This window comes from Chiloscyllium plagiosum, unplaced genomic scaffold (assembly GCF_037043375.1).
Source record: "Chiloscyllium plagiosum isolate Xiang-an unplaced genomic scaffold, Cpla_swu_hap1 HiC_scaffold_25, whole genome shotgun sequence".
In the NCBI taxonomy this organism is placed as follows: Eukaryota; Metazoa; Chordata; class Chondrichthyes; order Orectolobiformes; family Hemiscylliidae; genus Chiloscyllium; species Chiloscyllium plagiosum.
Genome location: NW_028270163.1, coordinates 30,898,356 through 30,923,643, shown reverse-complemented (window position 1 = coordinate 30,923,643; position 25,288 = coordinate 30,898,356). Strand labels below are relative to the sequence as shown.

At 39.7% G+C, this 25,288-nt stretch overlaps 1 protein-coding gene across 4 annotated transcripts in view; it reads right to left on the bottom strand.

The window, feature by feature from the left end:
• Window positions 1–25,288, bottom strand: part of LOC122562122 (uncharacterized) — a 104,659-nt gene that overhangs the window by 16,811 nt on the left and 62,560 nt on the right. For 2 of the 4 annotated variants that reach the window (XM_043714667.2, XM_043714671.2), the window contains exon 3: window positions 13,995–14,085. In XM_043714667.2, the coding sequence (XP_043570602.1) occupies window positions 13,995–14,085 (91 nt within the window). Of the gene's footprint in view, window positions 1–431; window positions 461–2,364; window positions 2,439–13,994; window positions 14,086–25,288 lie in introns of all 4 variants that reach the window. The other 2 variants (XR_006315227.2, XM_043714669.2) reach the window with 2 other exon arrangements.

The following is a 25,288-nucleotide window of genomic DNA, read 5'->3' as shown; positions in this document are numbered from 1 at the left end:
AAACTAATTCCAAGTTCTTCCATCATTGCTCAGTTACCCAAAAAGAGGTCTTGAAACCCCACTGCAATTTCTCAGAATGAAAGCCAGAAAATAGAAAGCTTGCATCACAATCCAGGCAGCATTCCATTTAATGGAAATTTCTAACTTTTATCAGCAGTTATGAAAACCAAAAAAAAGGACACATTAACGTTATATTCTTCAAGAGTCTCATCTCCCACTTGCACAATCCATGGAAACACTCAGAAGCACATCATTTGACTGCAAATTGCCCAAGGCTTTCTTGTATAGTCTCAAGTCACACAGAACATGGAATCTCTGGTCACAATATTTACAGCTAATCTCATGGAGACTGATTCATGCAACATGTACCAGGAATATTCTAAACACCATCCACAGATGTTACACAGGTTCATTATAAACATTTAACTTACTGAGGCTGCAGTAAGTTCATTTTTCATTTCTGCATAAAAATGGAAAAGAGAACAAGCTGTCATTGACGAGGAGATTAGTGTAATTTAGTTCATTTAACCCTCTGGCCAACACGAAACAAATATTTTTCAAATTAACACTATTTAGGCTTTTTCCACTAGGAGGAAGCTATGCAGGAATGGTTAATCTCAGTTCAAATCAAGAAATCTGACAAGACCCAGAAAAATCTTATTAGGCATTATAAAAAGCACATATGTCAGTGAAGCATGTTTAAAATAAATTTAAAACACTCAGAAAAGTTAATGAGCTTGGAAACTAAAGTCAAAGATCTTTGCAGAAGGTTCCAAAATAAAGGTTCCAACCAGCTGGGATCCAGTTACATTTCACGAAACATTTCAATGTGCAAGACCAAATTGTGCTTCAGTAAATACAATGCTCATAAGAGCAGATGAGCCCAAGTGGTTTTGCTTTAAGTACAGAGAGATCCAACACTGTATAATTGCAATATTTAAAACTGCTTATTCATTGAAAAGCAATTCCATACATCAATTAAATTTGTACTTGCACAGATTTGTACTTCACCCATGGCTTCAACCACCAGATACATTAGGAAAGGTTTCTTGCACATATTGGTTATGTTAAACACAAACACTGCAATAAATTCTTACTTCCATGTTAAAATTCTCACTTTTTACTATGCCTTAGACCTGCACTCTAATCTGGCCTCTAGCAGAGTCCACAGTAAATCAAAGTTCCTCACTCAAATTAGCAACTTGACATTTCACTAGTTCGGTAGATCTTTCTCCTTCAAGGACATCTTGAAACCTGACTAAAGTTTTGGTATTTTCCCCAATCGTTCTGGGAGTGGCTGATTTTTTTTAAAAAAATGTGCACCTACACAGTACATTAGGACACAAAGTATATCTTACTCCCTAGGTTACTGAAAGAAAGTCGAACAAGTTCATTTCAACCAACCTTCCTCCCAGTGCAGACATTCAACCATTCCATCAGCAGTGAGGGGGTGCAGATTGCACTCAGTCAATCAAGAGTCCACATTACAAAGTCAACAAAACACTTGCTTTAGTGCTGGAAATTAACTTGGTTACATTGTTGACAGATTCACATTCAGAATTACATTCCTTCATTAATGGCTTCTCAAGGAGCAAAGGACAAAAAAATTGAAGTTACTGCAGTAAGTTTCCTTGCATCCCCAAGAACATCCTTACCTTTAAACCAGCTCAGTAGCCAACAAGGTATTGAAAACCAGTAACACAACATACAGTTTTAGTCAAAATTGGAGATTGGTGAAAGATAGTAAAACAAGTCACTTTTGAGTTAAGAATACATGGTGGGGCAGAAATGTTTTGGGGGGAGGCAGGCGGTTGGAGTTGACTGAACAAAAGTTAAGGAAAAATGGTCAAAATTATATCTGGGTCTACTACAAAAATCTCTACTGCACTATATCATGCTGATAATGCAAAATGAGAGAAATGAAGCCAAAGGGGAGGGAGAAAAAGGAGATGTGACAATAGGGAGATGACATAGCTATAGTTGGGAGTGGGGCACAGGATAAAGAACTGCATCTTTGCCAATAATGCATTCCTTACTCTCACTTTACTTCAGTTAGCTAAAACCATATAGATAAGTGGAATTTACTTGAAGTGCCCATACCTTCTCATCGAGTGTAACCTTGTGAAGCCTGTATTGAATGGTCAAGTACATTAATAGGGTTCAATTACTCTTGCATTTCTTGCAAATTGGAAGAAACTCTCCAGATTGTCTAGATTAAAATTGAAGTGGCCAGTTAATACAGGTTCCAGGTAAAAATGGTTAATAGATTCAGCAGATAACACTTTGTAAATGACAGACAGGAAAGAAAAAAGTGTCAAGTTGTGACAGGTGACATGCATGGGGCATACTGAAAAAGAACCTTACCAATATATTGTTACAGAAATAGTGTCATCAGGCTTAGAACCTACACCGAGGTGAAGTCAGGGGTTAACTCAACCCTGCAATAAAAAAGGTCAGGAGAAAGGTTTGCAAAGCTCAATCCAAACATGCACAGCAATACTACATTGTAACAGAAGCTGATCTAAGCATTTTGCTGATGTTCAAAATAAATCATATAATACATTGAAAAAAACAACAGAATAAGTTTAAAGAGTACACAAAAATGATCTTGATGAATCAAAGGCTAGATGTTTGCACAGCAACATGGGACCTGTTTTTGCTCCGCATACAATACTGCAACACCATTCCCATTGCAGTCAATCTAGATTAAAAATGCACAGCCAAAACGTTTGCAGTGATATCAGGAGAGATGCTGCCTGTTTGTACGGCATTTCATTTCCCAATTTTCAGCTAAGTTTACTTGGTATTGACCTTCTCAAAATCTTGAAAAGGCGTTTGCTGTCTGCTGATATCATATTTTACAATATACTGAACTTCAAAAAAAAAGGAGAAAATTCATTACAAGTACTCATGGAAAAAATTCAAGCCAGCTTGGAGTATCATCCAGTCATGAACAGGACAGGAGAGGATAACAGACCATTGGTAAGAACAGCCAGGATGAAACATTTCTGGAACAATGACAAGTTGACAAGATGATATGTTCATATAGGTGAAACTGATCAAAGTAACAAACACCAGACTCCAATAAATAGATCAGGACAACTGACTTGACTGGAACTCCAGTCAAGCTCTCCATACAAGAAACAAAAGCTTTGAAAGAATGAAAGAATGAAGGAATGAAGGAATGTAGATGTAATGTAACATACCACATTAGGATGTTTCAAGGTGCTTCATGGCCATTTAAGTTAGAGTGAGTAAGCAATCTTCTGTAACCAACATTAAAAAAGTGGTAGTTTGCTCTACAGCAATTTACTACAAATTGCAAGATTCATTGTCAGCTAACCTAGTTGCTGATGCAAGTTAAGGGATACTTGTCAGCCAGAGCACAGAGATTCCCTACAATTTTGATTTGTGTTGCAACCTTCACCTTGGTAGCCAGTACTTTAAAGATTCATTCTCTTAGTATTACCTGGAATGTCACCTAGTTGAGCTATTCCAATCTCAGTCAGGATTCACTCCCTATGGCTGCAGCCACTATTGGCCAAGTTGTATGTGTGGAGCAAAATTCAACTTAATGATCTGTCAGGTGGACAAAGCATTCATTCAAGTGGGCCAAATATTCTTACAAGCCCAGTTAAGTCAGCCACTTGGAATTCATATTTGAGCAGGGTGGCTGCACAGACAAGCAGAGAGGAGTCAAGGTCTTCTAGTAAAATGCCGTGGCCCAGGACATTCCTGGCCTTGCAAGAGTACTATCTTGGATGTGGAAGTCTACCGCACTCAATTTGAAAATTGCACCCCATTACCCATAAAAGGATATTAGCTAAAACTCACACTTCCCACCTTGAACTCCCAGCATGCAGTGCTTGAGAAAACCTGTATTCAAATCAATACACAGCACTGGATATTAAAATTTTCAGAAGATCACCCAAACATTGAATAGCTTTCAATGTAAGCCTGGCTCTCAGGATATGCATGGGAATCCCTGTGGTGTCCAAATTACAACCCAAGGAGACATGAATCGTAGAACAAAAAATGGCAACAGGAAAGATCAGAAATTAGAATCTGGCATTTCACACAAAGTACAGCTTTAGAACTACAGTAGGTTAGTTGTACATAACTATTACCAGACATCTGCACTTGTCAGACATTTATGGTATTGAAAGTTTCAAACTCAGCCAACCCAATGGAGTTGTAGACAAAAACTGAAGATGATGAAATCCAAAGTAGACAAGCAAGCAGGAGGCTGGAATCACAGCAAGCCAGGTGGAGAAGTCAACATTTCAGGTATAACCCTTCAGGATTGGGGGTAGGGGTGAGGGGAGCTGCAGAGGAGGAGAGGTGGGGAGAGGGGTGGAAAAGTGAGGTAGTGATATGTGAACACAGGTAGATGGTACGGCCTGGTTGGTCAATGGGAGGAATGAATCCAGTTGGTGGCTGGAAGGAAAAAAGGTCAGTAAGTGGAATGGAAGTGGGGGGGGGGGGGGGGGGGGGGGGGGGGGAGGAAAGGGGGTGAGCTGATAAGAGTCAGAGGATGGGAAGGGACATTTGAAATCAGAATGCAAACAAACAGCGAGTTCTCCATGTTGTAGGCTACCCAGGAAGACATTTGCAGTCTGATTCACTGTGGCAATAGAGGCAGCCAAAGATAGGTCATGTCAGAAAGGGAGTGGGAAGGGGAATTAAAATGGGTGGTGACTAGGAAATCAGGTCAGGTCAGCCCCTGTGGGCACAGCTGAGATGCTCAGCAATACACATCCTGGTTTATGTTTGGTCTCACCGAAGTAAAGATGACCACATCGAGCACACCGGATACAGTAAACTAGGTTGGAGGAAAGGCAAGTGAACCTCTCACCTGGAAGGACTGTTTGGGGCTCTCGATGGAGGTGAGGGGTGTGGTCTGCCAGGTTAATGACCCATTTTTTGGGGTCAAGATCTGAACTCAGTCAAATTCCGCATTATACATCTTCAATCCTTAACCTGGTTAAAGGTCAGTGATCCCATCAGTCCATTTGAAAACAAGACTGCACAGAGCTAACACAGGACTGACTGATCATCAGAACAGGTAGCTAGCCTCAACATTTCAGCAAAACAGGTCAGTGGAGCCAGAGACCCAATATATTTAAAAAAGGATTGAATTGATGCATTTGCCTCAAGACTAGTATTAAGTTTATAGCAGACAGCTGGAATAGACAATAATGCAGATGCAAGGAGGTGGCAAAGTGGGAGCTGAAATCATTGCTTGCCAGTGCACAGCCTCTAGATCATGGAAACCCACTGCTTCATGGCAACAAATGCCAACCAGGACAAAATGTTGGAGAAACATTGGACCCACACAAGTGATATGCAGCCCCACTAATGTGGGCACTGGCACCCAACCAAGTCCCAGTTGGGTCAATCAGCTGCTGTGGAAATCCAGTGGAGTCCTATGGGGTAGGGGAGGTGGGTTGCTGGTGACTTTCCAGATTCAAACAAACAAATAGCCTCCTTTCAGTACACAAGGCCAGAGGGAAATGCATATGCTAGGAAAAAAAAATAAAAACAAAACGATCTCCCCAACCTTGGAATTTAGCCTTGACCCTCTCAAGCAAGTTCCAAACTACCAGTTGCAGGTCTCAATAGCAAAGCAGCTTGGTTAAGACAGGAACTATGTACAGTGAGCGAAAACAGATGTGTGATCATGAATGTGCACAGCATGCTTGTGACAGCATAAAGCAAGGTAGAACAGGAGAATAATTAAAGGAACAAAGCACAATTTCCATGGAGAGCAACAAGTTAAACTACGGAGCAAAAGCCTCATGCTGCAGAAATATCCAATGACGACCAAGACAGATTGGAAAACAAAATCATTGAAATAGTGAACAATCTTACTAAGAAAGGAGTAACTTGTTCATTTGAGCAACATGCCATTTAAACTGTTCAGCTGCCCTATTAAAAAAGGAACAAAAGCAGCATATTACTCAAATGGATAGAACAATGACAAAACTGATGCATCTGGGGCAGTGATAGAGGGGCAAGTGATTAGCAAAAAAAAAATAGTTTATATTGAAATTACCTTGCAACAAAATATGTGCTTTGCTATAGTTAAATAAGGCAGGAAATATGGAGTAAGACAATAATCAGATCATCTTATTGAATTTATTGAATAACAGAACAGGCCAGGGGCTGCAAGGTGAACACCCTGCTCTTAGCTTGTTAATACAAACTTGTTAAAATAACACTTTCTTGCATTACAAGTGAGCAAACAATTTCATTTTTTTTGGAATCAAGCCACAAGGATCAGTTTTGGGTCCACTACTTTTCAACAATTATGCTCATATGCAAGCCATTTACAGAGGAGGTATAGTTATTAAGTTGGCAGAGGACACCAAAATTGGAGGTGGAATGGACAGCTAAGAAGGTTATCTCAGATTACAACAGGATGTAGCAGAGAGAGTTTAATTCAGATAAATGCAAGATGCTGTATTTTGGAAAAGCAAATCTTAGCAGGACTTCTACACTTAATGGTAAGGTCCCAGTGAGTGTTGCTGAACAAAGACCTTGGAGTGCAGGTTCATAGCTCCTTGAAAGTGGAGTCGCAGATAAATAGAATAGCAAAGGCAGTGTTTGGTATATTCTGACCAGAGGAAAATACGGAGTACGGAGTTGAGAGGTCATGTTATGGCTGTACAGGACATTGGTTAGGCCACTTTTGGAATATTGCATGCAATTCTGGTCTCCTTCCTATTGGAAAGATGTTGTGTAACTTGTAAATAGTTTGTGAACCTTTAAAGGATGTTGCCAGGGTTGGCAGTTTTGAGCTATAGGGAGAGGTTGAATAGGCTAGGGCTATTTTTGGGAGGGAGAGGGAGAGGTTAAATAGGGTAAGAGAGACACACACAGACACACACTTCCCTGGGGTGGGCGAATCCAGAACTAGAGGGGGTAGGTTTAGGGTGAGGGGGGGGGGGAAGATATAAAAAAGACCAGAGGGTGGTACGTGTATGGAAGGAGTTGCCAGAGGAAGTGGTAGAGGCTGGTACAATCGCAACATTTAAGAGGCATTTGGATGGGTATATGAATAGGAAGGGTTTGGAGGGATATGGGTCAGGTGGGACTAGATTGGGTTGGGATATCTGGTCGGCATGGACGAGTTGGACCGAAGGGTCTGTTTCTACGTCATACATCTCTATGACTATGACTCCAGATGCAACAGATTTGCAAGTCTAAGCTAAGGCAAAATCGAATGGCTGAAGTGTAGAATTGCTAATGTAAATTTAAAAATGAAAAACTCTTATGGCAAGAGCAAGCCATTTTAAAATTAAGACTCAAGCTTCAATTTAGGTATCAAATTTGCTTTAAGTACACGAATGTTTAAATAAAAAAAATATCAATTGGACTTTTTTTAAAAGTAACTCTGTTTTAGTATACAGCAATGATCAGATTAAACAACCAGCACATCAGTAGAATAAAATGATCCTTTCCGTAAAGTAATTAGAAACTTGAACCACCCAAAATAATAAGCAAGCTATACAGAGACTTCCTTCAGATCTTCTGAAGGAATAAACAGCACGTTCCCGAAACAGATTTGTTTATTCCAAGCTATGTTTTCATATTTGAAGTTCATTAATCTGGAATATTTTTAAGTACTGTTCTTCAGTGTTGAAATAATTAAACATTAGGTTGTTCCAAATGCTGCCAACTGTATAAAAACCTTCGGTCTTTCAACAGAAGTACCCTTAAGTAACATGCAAGCCCACTAGACCAAACCTTTTCGAACAAAAATTGTTCAGATTGTACAAACAGCCAATGCAAATACACATATGCAAAGCACAATTAGTTAATAGACATGACTTAACAGCATTTAAAGTAAATGTTTAACAATTAAGTTATTTCCAATTAGGACTGGCTTATCCATTCACTTAAATGTAAGGGAATAATCTGGCAAAGTTGACATTTTCAAATAATAAACAAGGCTGTGAATATCAAAATTTGATGGATGCAGCTTCTAAAGGATTCAACAGGTTGAGAATTTGCAGAAAATCTGGGAAAAGATTTCAAGATTGGAAGTTAGCATTTAGAGAATTATGGCACCGAAACAGACCCTTTGGTCAACTCACCCATACCAACCAGACATCCCAATCTGACCTAGTTGCATGCCACCATTTGGTCCATACCTGTCTAAACCTTTCCTCTTCATATACCCGTCTAGATGTTTTTTTTTTTTAAAAAAAATGTTCTTGTACCCACTTCTTCCTGAACGCTTGTTCCATTCAAACACCACCCTGTGAGAAAAAATTACTCCTCTGGTCCCTTTTAAAAAAAATCTCTCCTCACTTTAAAAACTTATGCCTTCCATTTTTGGACTCCCAGGAGACACTTTATGCAACACTAAATTAAAATCCACCTGCCATTCTTCAGCCCATCTGATCAAGGTCTTTTGTACAGAGATAATCTTGATGGTCCAGCATATCACCTATTTTGGGGGCTTTGTCTGCAAACTTATTAACTGTATCTCCTATATTCACATCCAAGTTTATACAAATGAAAAGCAGTGGACCCAACACTGATCCTCCACAGCACACTGATCACAGATCTCCAGTCTGAAAAGCAACCCTCCACCACTATTGTGCCTCCCTCCTGCAAGTCAATTTTCTATCCAAAAGTCAGCCAGCCCCCCAGATCCTACACCTATCCTTAACTGGTCTGTGGAGAACCTTTACTTTGAAATCCAAATAGATAATGTCCTCTACTTGGCCTTCACATTTTCTTTGACACCTATTCAAAAAACCCTAAGTTAGTGAAACACTTTCCTCACACAAAGCCATGTTGACATGCAAACTGTGTGCCTCAAAATCCCCTCCAACAACTTACCCACTGACCCAAGACTCACTGTCTTTAGCTCCCTAGATTTTCCTTAGCCTTTAAATACTGGCAACATACCCAGTGTTCTGGGATCTTACACATGGCTGACAATGATACAAATATCTCAGCAAGGGACCCTACAATCTCTTCCCTAGCTTCCTACAAGATTCAAACAATTAACGATTATAGAACTGGATCAGGTTTAATCCTTCAAAACATTCCACATCTCCATCCTGATGTCAGCTGCGGGTGCAGGTTTCCAGGTGCCCCTCGACATTACTCCATTCAGAACAATTAGTCATGCCACAGATTCTCTAACATGGAACTAAAATTAACATACAGAAAGAATCTGAAGATCTTAAACGTAGGGTCAAGTCTGCACACTAAAAACATCACCTTTCAAAGGTGAAAAATTAGGACAATCTCAGATTGCTTGCAATTTCCAGCAGTGAAACTTTAAGCCATTGCTCATCCCTTGACACCCATTACTTCATGATTTCCTAAGTGGTCAAGTTCTAAAGCTGGATATTTGACCACGTGACATGACTTTATTTCAATGCCATATGGTTCAATGAATTGTGCTGCAATTTTGGGAGCACTGACATTACACCAGCAATATATGGACTACTAGATTCTGCAAAAAAATGGCTACTGTGCTGAGTTTTAGTCAAAAGACTTTTAAAAAAAAAACAGATTTACAAATGAAAGTGAATGCCATGAATTTGGACTTGAAGCTCTTCAGTCATCTTTCTAAAATGGCACGACTGCTGTACTGTCAGTGTCAGGGCAGTGGTAGAAAAAAAACCAATGTCGCATAGCCTATGAACAACTAATCTATTGACAACTTAATAAACAATGGAGGTTTTTTCAGAGATATGAACAAGCAAGCGTGGAGTATATTTTTCTGCCACTACATCTGTGCAAGAGAACAGAAAATGTTCTTTCAATGGTACCTCACTTCACTTGGTCAAATAAAACTACATCACATGTCAAGTTTTCTCCATACTATTTGGAAAATTGTAAATGTTGCTTAACATCTCACTTTACACCTGCCGCTATTAAACAATAACACATTGAGCTAGTTGCCAAAGTAGTGTGCATCGAAAATATCAGAACAATACATTTAAAACTATTTACATAAGAATTTTACAAGTTCCTGAATACTAAAATAGTTTCTGGTTGTTAATCTCTGAACAATCTGAATTACTTGCCATTTAGCTTGACTGTCAACATCATTAAAGTTGAGGTAAGTTATAGAAGCAAAGTCAAAAATACACATGGGGGGGGGAGAAAGCAAGCTCATTGCAGAACCTCAAAGTCTATACTCCACACCAAGGGTTTATATCAGAATAGCCTTCAAGTTACGCAGATCTTGTGGGCTGTGGAGGCACAATTGCAAGTTGCATTGACCATTTGTGGTGGGACTCAAAGTTGTACTGCCAGTACTTTCCATACTCCCAAAATAAAAATAAAACTCATATCCATTTCAGATTCTGACACGTTATGTTTAACACCAGGTTGGTCCACAATCCAGTGTCAGTAAAACTAACAAGGGCTGGGCACTTAAGAAATGCAGCCAGAGCAGGGAAATGGAAGGCATGTACTTTAATTCTATAGTTACGATACCACAAGAGTTTTAGATTGTCAAATTCTAGTGATAATAAAATAAGAACCAAGTATTTATCACTTCAAGTTAGCTTGCGTTAGTCAACACATTAAGCCAATAAGTAGGTAGCTCACTTGTCCATGAAAGCAATTGGATCTGTTAAAGAAAGAGGTCATGCTGTTAGATACATAATGAAAATAGAGTACAAATTTGTAATTAAATTAATTTAAATCAAACAGCAAGTCAAAAATCATAGATAAGAGGAGGCTCATTGAAATGGATAACAAATTAGTTTGTGGAAAAGGTATAATTGCCAGATCACTGATACAAATTTTCCAAAAGGGACATTCAAGCAAACAATGACAGACCTCTTCACTTGCAAGGGGTTGACTGGTGACCTTTTAGAAGTTTATAAAATCAGGAGGGGTATTGATTGGGTTAATAGCAGGCATCTTTTCCATACGATGGGGGAATATTTAGGATTGGGCGGGGGTGTGTGGTGTGGGGAGAGGTTTTAAAAGAAAGGCATAAAAGCAATTTGTTTCTAAAAACAAAAAAGAAAATAAAGGTGGTTTGCACATGGTATGAATTTCCTGAGGAAATGGTGGATGTGGGTTCAAGTAGTGTTTAAAATACATTTGGATATACATGTGAACAGGAAAGATTGAGGGATATCGACCAGGAGCAGGCAGGTGGGACTAATTTAGTTTGGGATTATGTTTGGCATGGACTGGTTAGACCAAAAGGCTCTGTTTCCATGTTGTGTGTGTTAAACAAGAACTGAAAAGATCTTTCCTAAAAAACCTGCAGAAATATTTAAAGCTTACGCCCAGATTTTCAAAAAGATCGCTCGAGGTACTGTTGATACTTTAGTAGTGGTAGGATCAAAGATAACAATGAATGGGAGTTGGGTCAAGGTGGAAAGCATTAGGAAGGAAGGGTAGGTACAGAATCTGTCATCATTTAAGACAGGTGGTCATGGAGTGAGGCAAGTTAAGAAAGCCTCAAAGTCAGACATTTAAAACGCTGTTCAATTCGTAGAGAGCATTGAATTTAGGAGCAGCTAGCTCTGAAATACCTTGCAAATTAAAAAAAAAAATCAGCACAATAGCAGATTAAACTCATCTAAATTTGTTTCCATCTACAAAACCCATAGACAGAAACTTTATTTGTTAATCATAGATTCTCACATAAAACCCTGAAAAGGTTTAGAGACCTGCACAAAGCATTGAATGCAACTATTGTGGAACAAAATCAACAAAAGCACCTAAAATTGAGTAATGTAGTTAGAATGAGTGTACACCAAGTCAAATAAAAGCATTAAGCAGTGTTTGGTCCTGGTCACCAAGACAGTCTTACAAATAAGCAAGTGCACATCCTTGGTTGACTTAAGGAACAGATTCATGTTAATTGACAAATTTACATTCTTTCTAACACCTGAATATTTGTCTCTTACAATAAATAGCAAAGAGTGCAAAAAAAAAATCACTGTCACCCATGGCTCTGCATAACTAAGGTCCTTGTGCTTGGTTACCACACTTCAACATGCTCACAGAAGTATTGTTTCTTGTATGATTCACAGGTAAGAAACAGAAGTAGAACTTGGGCTTTCAAAACCTGACATCAGAACATGCTTTATTCTAATGCAGTCGGCATAACTTAAGTACAAATATTCCCAAATCTATTCAGCACAAATTGGTACATTCAATGTTGGTTATGAAAACACTGCTAGATTACTAATAATAAACTGAAAATTGAGAAAGATAATGTGAATCAAAAAGTTGAACAAGAGATTATTTGCAAATCAAAGCAGATTTGGAAAAGTACAGACTAAGAAAACAAGTGCTCTTCTGGCTTCATTAATTTGTGATCTGTTTCTTTATACTTTTCCCTTTCTCTTGTAAAATAAAATCTGCAGTTCCATTAGCCACAACCTAAAACAACTATGATAAACATGGGAAGTAATTGGCAATATGTATTAGCCTTCAGAGATATGGGTTTCCTTCAGCTTCGCACTTGAGGAAGCTCTAGTGTTTGTACTATTAAAAAACCTGAACAATTATAGAAAAAGCTACTCCCTGCTGCATTCAGTTCTTGTTAAACTCTTCTCCATCGAAGAAACAACTAAAGCAGCTTGGGACAATCAATTCAGTATGCAGATGATTAAAACAAATGTTTCACATCTGATTCCCAGTATGAAACTGAAGATTTCTAATAAAATCAACTTTTAGAACAATTTTTATAGTTACCTTTTTAACTCAATTGTAATACTACAGAGACATGAGATAGGACCTAAAGATGATTGAAGTCTAGTAGGGAAGACGGTGGAGCAGTAAGAGTTTCTGGGGGCAATTCAGGAGGCACAGTATGTTTTCTTTGGGGTGAATTTAAGGGAAATGAGACAAATCATAGCTGACAAGAGAAGTCAGACAACACAAAAGCATACCACGTGAAGCTAGAGGACTGGGGAGCTTTTAAACACCAGGGGATAACTGAAGAGCAAGAACTGGCAGGTGGAGGAAGGTGAAATTTGAGAGTTAACAATGAACAATTGTAAGTTTTTTTTTGAAAAGCAGTAAAGTAAGGGGCAGTAAGTGGAAATTGGACTGCTGGAAAGAGACTGGAGTAGTCATGAGGAACAAAAATATAATAAGTGGTGGAGGAATGACTAGGTACTTTACACCACTTTTCACAGCTGAAGGCACCAGCAGCATACCAATACTTCAAAAAGAAAAAGGTCAGAAGGCAGAGTTAAGTACAGTGGTCATTATTTTTCAGCTGTGCTAGCACTTAGTAAAGTCAGAAGACAAGTAAATCACCCTGACCAGAAAGGCTACACCCCAGGGTTCTGAAGAAGATGGCAGAGGAGATTGTCAAGGCTTTGATAGTAGCAATGTATCAGAAATCACTGGAATCAGGGATGGTCCAAGAGGACTGGAAATAGCACATGTAACAGCCTTGTTTAAAAGAAGTGGAGGGAGGCCAAAGGCAATTATAGGCCGATTTGCCAGACTTGTTGGTAAAATTAGAGAGTCCCTTAAGGGATCCCAGGACTTGGAAGTGCATGTTAAAACAGGACTGCATCAGTACAGTGTCAAGTCATGCCTGGCAAATCTGAGAGAATGCTTTGAGGCAGTAACAAGTTAGACTAAGGAGAGCCAGTGGATGTGATTGGTTTGGGTTTTCAGAAGGCCTTAAATATTCAACTTGGAGACTTCATATGTAAAACTCAAGCTGAGGTTACATTATATTCACAACCTATTAAGGCCAGACAAAATGTCCCAGAAAAGTCCTTACCATAAACTGAGAATTTTTAGGTGTCACCAAGGTGTGCAAAACTAGCCTGTTATGAACAAACTTAAACATTAGTTTCACAAAGTAGAGTTTATTGAAAGAGATTTCCTTACCAAAAAAAAAGGCTGATAACAGTACTTAGGAGGATTATCAAAAAAAGTGGTTGGGGAGGAGTTGGACAGATCCAAAAAAACCAAATGCAACTTAAAAATCCAAGTGGAGTTCAAAATTTGAGATTTGGTGAACATACCGTTGTTCTTCCTCCAACTCTTCTCTTGTCAGTGTTTTTCCATAGCTACTGCCTCGAATCTTGCCTGGGCGGTACTCATCAACTAGATCATCTAAATAAAAGAGCAATAATACAAACTATATCAGTCACATACACAAAGTAAACTTCACTAGATATTGGTTTTGTGGCTCATCAAGCAAGATGGAGCATAGGATTACAAACACCACTGAAAACTGGAAGGAAATAAAACAAGGGAGAATTGATAATGTAAATTCAGATTCCTCTGACAAAAAAAGGGAAAAATTGGGACTGCTTGACCAAGTCAACCACATACTAGAGCATCTGACATTAAGTGCATAAACAAAATAAACCTTGTGCTGCGAGTACTGAACATTTAAAGCATTTAGTCATGACATTAGTCACAGTTGTTCAAAGCATTCAGAACAGTCGCGCCAGCATTAATTTCACCAAGACATGATTGGCCATCATAATGAAACTGTAGTAGCTATATCACTTCAGAAGGTAGTTCTAAGAGCAAAATTAGGCCATTTGGCCCATTGAGTCTGCGCTGCCATTTGATCATGGTTGATATGCTCCTCAATCCCATTTTCCTGCCTTCTCCCCACAATCCTTCATCCCATTACCAATTAAAAATCCATCTAACTCAAATTTACTCACTGTTCCAGCATCCACCACATTTTGGGTAGTGAATGCCAGCTTCATAACCCTTCAGAAGTAGCACTTAACTATTTAACTTTGCTATCCCTTATCCTAAGATTATGACCTCTTGTCCAGGAATGCCCCACAAGAAGAAGCATCTACTCCACATCTGTTTTATCCACACCTTTCATCTCCCCTCATTCTAAACTCCAGAGCGTCAGCCTAAACCGTCCATATCTCTTGATATGAGAAACCCCTCATCTCTGGGATCAAACCTAATGAACCACCTCTGAACTGCCTCCAATGCCACTACATCTTTCCTCAAAAAAGGGTACCAAACTTATGCATATTACTCCAGGTGCAGTTTCACAATACCATTTCAATACAATCTAATGCTCTTAACGTGAGCATAGCATTTCCACTTTTTAAGCCAGTGATTCTCATACTAAAGCTGAAAATGTGTTGCTGGAACAGCACAGCAGGTCAGGCAGCATCCAGGGAACAGGAGAATCGACGTTTCGGGCATAAGCCCTTCTTCAGGAATGAGGAAAGTGTGTCCAGCAGGCTAAGATAAAAGATAGGGAGGAGGGGTGTTGGAAATGCGATAGGTGGAAAGAGGTCAAGGTGAGGGTGATAGGTCAGAGTGGGGTGGGGGCGGAGAGGTCAGGAAGAAGATTGCAGGTTAGGAAGGCGGTGCTGAGTTCGAGGGATTTGACGGAGACAAGGTGGGCGGAGGGGAAATGAGGAAACTGGTGAAATCAGAGTTCATCCCTTGTGGTTGGAGGGTTCCTAGGCGGAAGATGAGGCACTCTTCCTCCAACCGTCGTGTTGTGGTGGTCTGGCGATGGAAGAGTCCAAAGACCTGCATATCCTTGGTGGAGTGGGAGGGGGAGTTGAAGTGTTGAGCCACAGGGTGGTTAGGTTGGTTGGTCCGGGTGTCCCAGAGGTGTTCTGAAACGCTCCGCAAGTAGGCGGCCTGTCTCCCCAATATAGAGGAGGCCACATCATTCTCATACTAAACCCAATGATTCTAAGACAGACCACAAACAAGGGCAAAGTAAATTATTTTAAACCAATATCTTGCATTGTCTAGGCAGTAAGTAGCCAATCACAAATGAACTCCCAGTTTTTTGTGGCAGGGGGTGGCAGGGGGAGAAACAGGTGAGATACAAACTGCATGAGATGAGATGTTAGGGTATAGAACATACTACCTGGTCACGTAATGGCAACAGGTTCAAGTACAAGAGGACATTGCATTTTGTTTTGGTAGAAAATGGTATGCAGAACTATGAGCAAAAAGGCAGGAGATTTGTCTCTTGTCTCGTGTCAGACAAGAGACAAGAGCCAGTACAGACATGACAGGCCAAAAGGCTGCCTTCTGCACTAATAATTGACAAATTCTGGGGCTGCAGAGCCTCCAATCCGCATCAGCTGATTACATTGCATTTTTACATAATGTGATGTCTCAGCAACAAGTAGCAATAGGCCAGTAACCAAAGACTGAAAAAATCACAAGATTTTTAGATTTGATGCACAAATCATGAACTTGATGTGGAGTTATTCAGTTTAATGTAGTTCTGAGAATGATGTCATTTTCACATGTTAAATGAGGTCATGTTACAAGTTTGGGAAAAGGCAGACTCAAAAAAATTGCATTTCCTTAACTAAAGACTAATGAACCTCAAGTTGGGAAAATGGCCCACCTCCCTATTTTATTCAGTTCAGCAAGAGAATCTGTGGTGAAATTTTACTTGCAACATGTTAGTGCAATTTCCAGGCTTTAAACATGGAACGTTTAACAATAGTTTGAAGTTTTTTGAAAAAAAAAAGACAAACAATTATGTACACAGACAATATGCAGTCTTTCTAGTGTGGGTGGAGTCACCTGTTCTTTGATAAAACCAAAAGAGAAAATGCTGGAAAATCTCAGCAGGTCTGGCAGCATCTGTAAGGAGAGAAAAGAACTGATGTTTGGAGTCTAACTGACTCTTTGTCAAAGCTAAAAAAAAAAGGGAGAAATAGGGAGGTATTTATACTCGGCTGAGAGAAAGCGTGTCATGGCTCCAAAAGCAAAAGGTAGCAATAAAGAGGTGATAATGACAGTGCGTAGAGAAATTAGGAGCTGTGAATGACCATGGCTCAAGCCAGTGCCATGTGACAAAATGGGGGGGGGGGGGGGGGGGGGGGGGGGGAGAGTGGCAGGGGAAAGAAGAAAAGGAAGGGGAACGTGATGGTGAAGCAGAGGCAAAAATGGAAAAAACAGGGGAGAAGGGTCGCAAGGGTGGGGGGGGGGGGGGGGGGGGGGAAGAGAGAAGAGGAAAAAAAGGTGAGGACAGTAGGGAGCGAAACACAAATATATAAAAAAAGGTAAATGAAATAAAATTACGGAGCAGAATGAAACAGAGGGGTCGAGATGGGATAATCATCTGAAGTTGTTGAATTTAATGTTGAGACCGGCAGGCTGTAACATGCCTAGTTGGAAAATGAGACGCTGTTTGTGTTGAGCTTCACTGGCACATTGCAGCAGGCCAAGGATAGACATGTGGGCATGGGAGCAGGATTGCGTTGAAGTGGCAAGCCACGGGAAGATCCGGGACCCGATTGCTCTTTGATAAATGCTGTTTGAGGTCAGAGGGTCTGCAAAGATTTTTTATGGTAGGTTTATAACAGGCAGGGTAAACAAGGTTTACCTTTTTTTTTAAAAAACCTTTTTTCGAAAAAAACGCTAACAATCTCAATTTTAATTCAGTTCAAAAAACCACAGTACAGTCCAGAATGCAAATTTATTTTCTGTCTTAAGTAGTCTTCCAAGGAAGAATTACTGCAGAAACATTTAGTTTTTATAGGAGCTTCCAAAACCAGGAGTGGAATAGAAGTCAAAATTAGAGCACAAATTTTTCAGCTCCATTATTACAGCAAATTCACAAACTTCAATTCCATCATCTCCACTGTCCATGGCAAAGAAACTGAGTCAGTCAAATAGAAACTCAGGAAAGAAAAAAAAAGGTCTTTTGAATTTCAGTGTCTAAGTGTTGGAATGGGGGTGACAGGTTTTACTGCATTTCAGGATAACTATATTTATATGGCTTGTTTGTTTTTATTTCTGGTGTAAACTTGTTTAAGGAAAATCTGCAGCCTCATGCGAATGCCTGTGTGTTTGACCACAACATTAAACACATCTGTTGTCTACTCAATCAGGTTTCAATCTGGGGTCTGTCTAGTACCAGTTGGGATCATAACATCACAAATGCTTGGTGTGTAAAAAGTAGCTGTCGTTTCTACATGAAACACCACCATCAGTATTTGGCCTGATGTTGTCTTATGTTAGACTTTGCAGTAGACATCTTGAAGTTTACCAACACAGTTTACATAATTAATTACAATCTCACACTTGATAATGGTTGTGTGTAGTCAGTAAGCACAGAACCAAAGACAAGTCATGAACTGCAAACACTTAAAAGGGGAGGCAGTTACCTTTACTCTGAAGCATCATATACTAGTGCTCTCTCAGGAACTTTGCTCCACTATTTCCTCCTACAAATCTGGTTTAGGATTCATGCAGTAAATTAAAACAATGCATTGAAAATAAAGAAAGATTGCTTGCTCTTCTCCCTTAATGTTTGCCAGTTAGCTGTTTAGTACATGCATTAAATAGCAAGCTCTGGGGGCTTCCATCCCATCATCCATCCTGCAAATTTAAGTGTTGGTCTGTGGATTGCAGAGATTTTAGAGTTCCAGGCAACACCAATAGGACAGAAAAATGAAGTCTACATTTTAAACCACCTCAGTGCTGAAGGCAGGAGAACCAGAAAGCTAAACCTAGATCCACTCAAGTCAACCTATCCAGCAGAACCACACCATTATTGATTAATATTTGATGTACCATTTGATTGAGTCTCTCCACTGTAATGGGGAGAAGTTGGAGCATATTCATGCAAAAGTTAGTGCTTCACTACTTTGAACTGGTCAACTGTAATAGCTTTATGGACAAAAACTAAAGTGCTGGTTGTCACCTCCAACCAGCAGTTTCTAACACCCATCCAGATCAAGACAAAGGAAAATTCTCAAAGTTAAGGCAACTGGGACTTACTACATTTAAAGATCACAGGATAGATGTGGACACCATTTGGTGAGCAAATCTAGAGCTACATTTGAAAGTCACCCAGTTAGAACAAATGAAATTCACTTAAAAGCAGAGTGACTGCAAATTTGAAGGCCAAGATGAATATACTTTTGTTAAGCTAAAGTTGAAGGTTTCAAGGTAGGTGGGAACATGTATTGTTAATTTGAAACCTCATCTAATGATCCCAAAACGTCAGGGCAGTCTCAAGTGGCTGACTGGCCAACTCCTTGTGCACATGCAACAAGGGCCAAAAATGTTCCACTGTGACAGATATTCCATGTTAAAATTGGAGAAGGGACAAGCAAGATAAAATACAATGCAGGATATAAAGTTAAGTTATGCAAGAAACTGGACGTTTTAAAATAAAGATGCATTGTGGAATGTTGGCAGGAGCAGAAGCAGAGTCCAAATCTGATTTTCCTGAATGGTGGTGGTGGGTGAACTAAGTGGTCTACAGTGCACATGCGAGTTTTATTTTGAAGGCTCTGCAGTACTGATTTCTCTGTACAAGTTACATCAAACAGTCCATTATTAGAAAACCAAACAAAAGCAATTAACAATCAAATCTCATTTCCTGTTGAACTGAAGCCAATCACCAAGAGATCAGCAGTGACATGGGCCTTAATTTATAAAAAGGGAGCAGGAATCGCTGACTGCTCACAACTAGAAAGCTTGGTGTCATGATCTGGAAACCTTCCAATAGATGATGCACTTCACTAGGATTAGATGATGCAAGGCAAAACCCATCTGGAGCAGTAACCCAATGGTCTTGTGCTTAGCCCAAGCTATTCACTATCAATCATAGTTTGAACAGAAACGTGGGGCTCATGGCCACAGAATTCTCAATTTAGCAAACATTTTTCATAGTTCCATAATGTTGTTCACTGCATTTTGTTTGATGCTTGGTTTCAAACATGAAATAACTCAATTGCAGTAACATTATAGCCAAGAGTTTCAAATTCTACAGGGTGCTTAATCATTTAGAGTACTAATTACAACATGTTAAATACTTCATTGTATTTCTAAGCTTAAAAGAAAATAAAATTGTGCCAAGAGTGCGTCAAACATTGCAACATGGAGCCCAGAACTGCTGAGTGTAGCTCTGGGTTCCATGTTAGTGTTGGTTGGCCTGAAGTGTGCTGCAAAAATCAAAAAAAAAGCCCACGTATAAGCTTTATGGAAGTTTACCAAGAGGTGGCATGGTTCAGTGCTTAGCACTGCTACCTCTCATCACCAGGGACCTCAGCTCAATTCTAGCCTTGGGCAACCATGTGTGGAGTTTGCATGTCTGCCCAGGTTCCTACCAGGTGCTCTGGTTTCCGCTCATGTCCAAAAGATGTGCAGGTTAGGTGCACTGGCCATGCTAAATTGTCCGTAGTGTCCAAACTAGATGGATTCACCGTGGTAGGTGCAGGGTTACAGGAGTAGAGTTGGGGACTGGGTTGAACAGGAAGCTGAGGGTTGGAGCAGACTTGATGGGCCAAATGGCTTGCTTCCACATCTGTTAGAGGAGCATTCCTTGGCATTTGGAGATTTGAGGGCAGCAGATTTTTGTCTACTTAATTTTGATTGGTTGGGGATCTCTGAAGACAATGATTCATAGAAGTATTTCCTAACTTCCTTCACAAGGTGGTGATAATTTCAAACTGCAGTTGAAAAACACATTAAAAATCAGTGGCTGACAGACTTTAGTGGAAAGAAGGGCAGGGGAAAAAAGCTGAATTAGGTCATAGATCAGCTATAATCTCAAATGAATGGAGGAACACAAGGGGCGACATCGTATATTTCTGTAAGTTTTGTCCCTATAACAACAGGTGTGGCTAGACACTTGAAAGCATCATTTCTACCTGCATGTTATGACACCCCCAAGATTTGAAGTTAATTTGTACCAAGGTTAATCCTTCTGTAAATCTGACCAATTTCACCCCACTGCCTGCAATGCTCCTTTGTTTCCCTCTAAAGTCAAGAGGCTGATAGCATTATAAATCAAAATTATGTAAAAGTAGTGTGATTGGAAGGCCATTACAGGCAGAAAGTTAATAAATAAAACAAAGGTGGCATGCATACCCTAAGAATGAGCAAAAGATTCCAAGGAACAGGTGGTGATATTATGCATGGGACTCCAAGATAGAAATGGTGTTGGGACAGATGATTTGAGGAGCAAGTGATCCCTGTTGCAAAAAGCTTTCACAGCTTATTCTTTTAAAAGCTGTGGTCACACATACAGTCAAGAAATATGACAAATATGTTATCTGGAGGAGGAAATTCTTCATTACTTTATTCAAACTCAAACAAAGTCTCATTCACTCCTAGTTAGTTTATGTTGTCTAGGGCAGAGAATGCAAAATAATCTGTCATACACAATTAGACTTTACAGAACACATGCTCACCATAACTGTTAAGTGACAGTGCAAATTTCAAAAATATTTCAAGAGCTGGACTGAGATTTTACCTTCAAAGTAAGAATTCAGACCAAAAGCCAAAGAACATTTTGCCAATTTCATTTTGTATTGCATTTTTATTAGCATCTTAAAAAGGGAACTAGTAAGTACACAAGATAGCCAGTATGGAAAGTGGAAATGAAACAATAGGATGGGGGAAGACAAAAAAATCATTGGAGAATAGAGACAATTTTTATCATTGTGAATTGACATTTAAGCAAATCAAAACTTTTATCAAGCATTTTGATCAAATTTACAATCCTTAATTATTTTCATGTTATTCATCATTATCTGCTTGGTCAAATTAATGGTAGATGCAAAGTCTTTTGATTCAGTTAACAGTTCTGGTGTACTGGAGAGCAAAATCACTTGCTCAACTTGCTGATTTTTCATGGATATCATTTAGGACATTCAATTTAAATCATGGATCAAGATTCCTCCTACACCACGTATGGCTGGCATATAAGTAAGACTGCACCCACAGTCGATGTACCAATGTGGAAAGCACACTATTTCAGATATATTCATTTATCTGGGCGGCATGGTGGCTGAGTGGTTAGCACTACTGCCTTAGCACCAGGAACCCAGGTTAGATTCCCGTTTTGTGCAAACTCCACACTGTTGCCAGTTCTCCCAGTGTTTGTGTGGATTTTCTCCAGATGCTCTGGTTTCCTCCCATAATCCAAAAAAATATGCAGGTTAGGTGAATTGGCCATGCTAAATTGCCCAACGTTTGGTGCATTAGTCAGGGGTGAATGTGGGGTGGGGGAAGAGGGTCTGGGTGGGTTGCTCTTCAGAGGGTCAATGTGGACAGAAGGGCCTGTTTCCATACTGTAGGGAATCTAATCTGTTGTCACAGTTCAGTAAGACTTCCAAAGAACAGGATGCTTGAGGATTCTGGAGAATCTCTGCCAAAGCTTTGAGCTCAATTCTGCCACTACACCACGTATTGCGCAGTAAATTAAATCAAGAACTTCATTACAGACAGTTTTAGAATGAACAATACTGCTTTTTAAAATATTTTGCTCAGTCCCCAGAGTTCAGGATCTTCCACACAAAGTTATTTTCCCTGCAAATGGAAACCAGTTACTCATATTACAAATCAACAAGTGAAAGACAAGACAACAATATCTTGATCACAATTCTGTACACGGATGCTGGCTGTTGCCCACAAATTTAGTCAAAAAAAGGACATGTTACAGTTTAGGCAGTCCATTCTGTTAAAACTAAAATTTAAAATAAATCACTCAAGCTATTCTATCTCCATCCTGATTGGAAAATAAAACACCAATAGCAAAGTAGGTAATAAATTGTTACCTTGGGTTCTGGTCTCCTATTGTAGGCACACAAACTAATACTTTGGACCAACTCAAGGAAGTGCATGAAAACATTAAAATGGTAACCTACAGGATTTTAAACATCTATGCAGCTACATTAAAAATGGCAGAGTCCTCAGAAAGCAAAGATAACTCAAGTGGTTAACATTCAATGAACTAGCTTCATCGGCCTCAGCCTGTCTTCAGAATGTAAAATCAATCAAGAATTTTCTGGTGAAGTAGCCAGAGCCAGATGACCAGGAAAATAGTAAAAAAATCTGCCTCACCTGATGTTTGGACTGCGACAAGCATGCAACCAGGAGTCAGTAGCTGACAGCAGACAGTTGCTAATTCAGATGCACCCTCTGAAGTGGTCAGTTAAATGGATGTTTCTCTTAGCTGGCGTCTGTTGTTGTGTGACAGAATGATGCCAGGAAAGGAGGATTCCTAATGTCTCAGATACATAAGCTGGATTCAAGAGGGCAAGACACTTGCACCTCCCAAAAAAAAAAACAAATAGCAATTTTGACTTTCGCTCAATCAGAGCGATTCAGCATGTAACAGGCCCTTCAGTCCAACCATTCCACACTGAACATAATCCCCAACTAAACCTATCCCACTGGTCTACTCATGGCCTATAATCTCTTTCCTTTCTCTTCTTCCTCCTCCTCCTCCTCCTCCTCCTCCTCCTCCTCCTCTCTCCCCTCCCCCCCACTCCACAACCTCATTCATGTATCTATCCAAAATGTCTTTTAAACACTATTTGTACTCACATCCACCACTTCCTCAGGAAGTTGATTCCACATGTGAACAAACTACTAAAACATTAGTTTTTTAAAAAAAAAAAATCTCACCTTGAAAATATGCCCCTCTCATCTGCAAATCCCACACCCTACAGAATCACACCTTATCCATGTCAATCATGACTTTCTAAACCTCAAATTGTAACCCCATGACCTCCTACACTTATGAAAAACATCCATCCCTCTAACTGGCCATTCCCAACATCATCTGGTAAAACTTTTGAACCCTCTCTAGTTTAATAGCATCCTTCCTACAACAGGGCAACCAGAACTCGACACAGCATTCCAGAAGAGGCCTCACCAATATCCTATAGATCCTCAACATGACTTCCCAACACCAAGCATGCTAAACACCTTTTGAAAAGTAAAAGGATGCTGCAATTCATCTCTGCCCAAAACATCAAGTGAACATGGAAGACAAGAAAGAATCCCATGCCCCAGCTGCTTTTACTGACAAGTGCACACAAATGCTTGTTCAAAAACAGCAAATGGGTCATTTCTCTATTTAAAGTGATAGCCAGGATAGCCTGTTGAAACTCATTGCCCAAGCTCTCAGAACAAACAGGAGCCAAAATACTCAATGGTTTCGGTCACAGATGTATTTGACTCAATGCAAGAATACCTTCTCACATCGCAATTACAAAATCAGGAACAGCCCCCATGCTGTACATCTCCATGATGGACAGTGTACTATTATAGGAGAAAGTGAGGTCTGCAAATGCTGGAGATCAGAGCTGGAAATGTGTTGCTGTAAAAGCGCAGCAGGTCAGGCAGCATCCAGGGAACAGGAGAATCGACGTTTCGGGCATAAGCCCGAAGAAGGGCTTATGCCCGAAACGTCGATTCTCCTGTTCCCTGGATGCTGCCTGACCTGCTGCGCTTTTCCAGCAACACATTTCCAGCAGTGTACTATTATAAGCAATACACACCGCTCAAACTCCAACTTGGTGAATTTCACATCTGGGTGGTACAACTAATATTGTACATCTTTTTTACAACCACAGATTTTATCCAGCTTTCCCCTCCCCCAAATAGGCATTTGCAAGAATTCATGCCAAAATATAGCTTCAATAGTACATTGAAATTCAGAAACTACAGGGAAAGCAAATGTTTTACTCTGTAAAATAGGTATGATTACTCATGTAATCATGCTTGCTTTTCCAATAACTACACAAAAAAGTGGACCAGTAGAAAAAAATTGAACAAACAGGAGTAAGGTCAATGAGTGCAGAACTAATTAAGTTAATATAGACTGGGAAACTGATTGTTCAGTGGGTCAAGCAGGCCTGTTTTCAGTGAAAACACAAGTTAAAACAATGGCAAAATCACAATTGCCCAAGAGTCAAATTTAGTCATTATAGAAGGAAGCTAATAGGCAGGAAACAATGTCTGGCCAAGAAAATGGGCTTCAAGGCGCAGATGTTTCAGGTACAAGGAAAGCACAAAACACATGGACAAAAGACAAAGAACCCAGTACCATTAAGTTTACTTTATTCTGCACAGCTCTCATTTGAGTGCGCACTGGGGATCAGAGAATATTAGGGCAAAGGCAATAAGACTGGAGGGCAATAGGTCAAAAGACAAAAAAAAAAGTGTTCAACATTAAAACAAATGATAGTTTAAAAAACAGAAGAAAGGAACTTTGAATCCATGGAGGGCCATAAAAAAAGTTAAAACTAAGAAGGTTACTTGGTATACATCCAAACAATAGAGGATGACAACAGTGGAGTGGAGGAGAGTGAACAATGGAGCAAGAAGGAAAAAAAAAATTGGGAAGGTTGTTTTAAATACATAAGCACCATCCAAAAACATGACAGTCCTGATGGGATGCATCCCAGATCAAAGGGAAATCAAGTGGAGACAAAACCTCATGACAATTTCGTAATCTTCCTTGGATACAGAGTTACGTCAGAGGCCTGGAAGACGGCAAATTCTGCATCCCTATCTGAAAAACAACTAAGCAATTATAAGC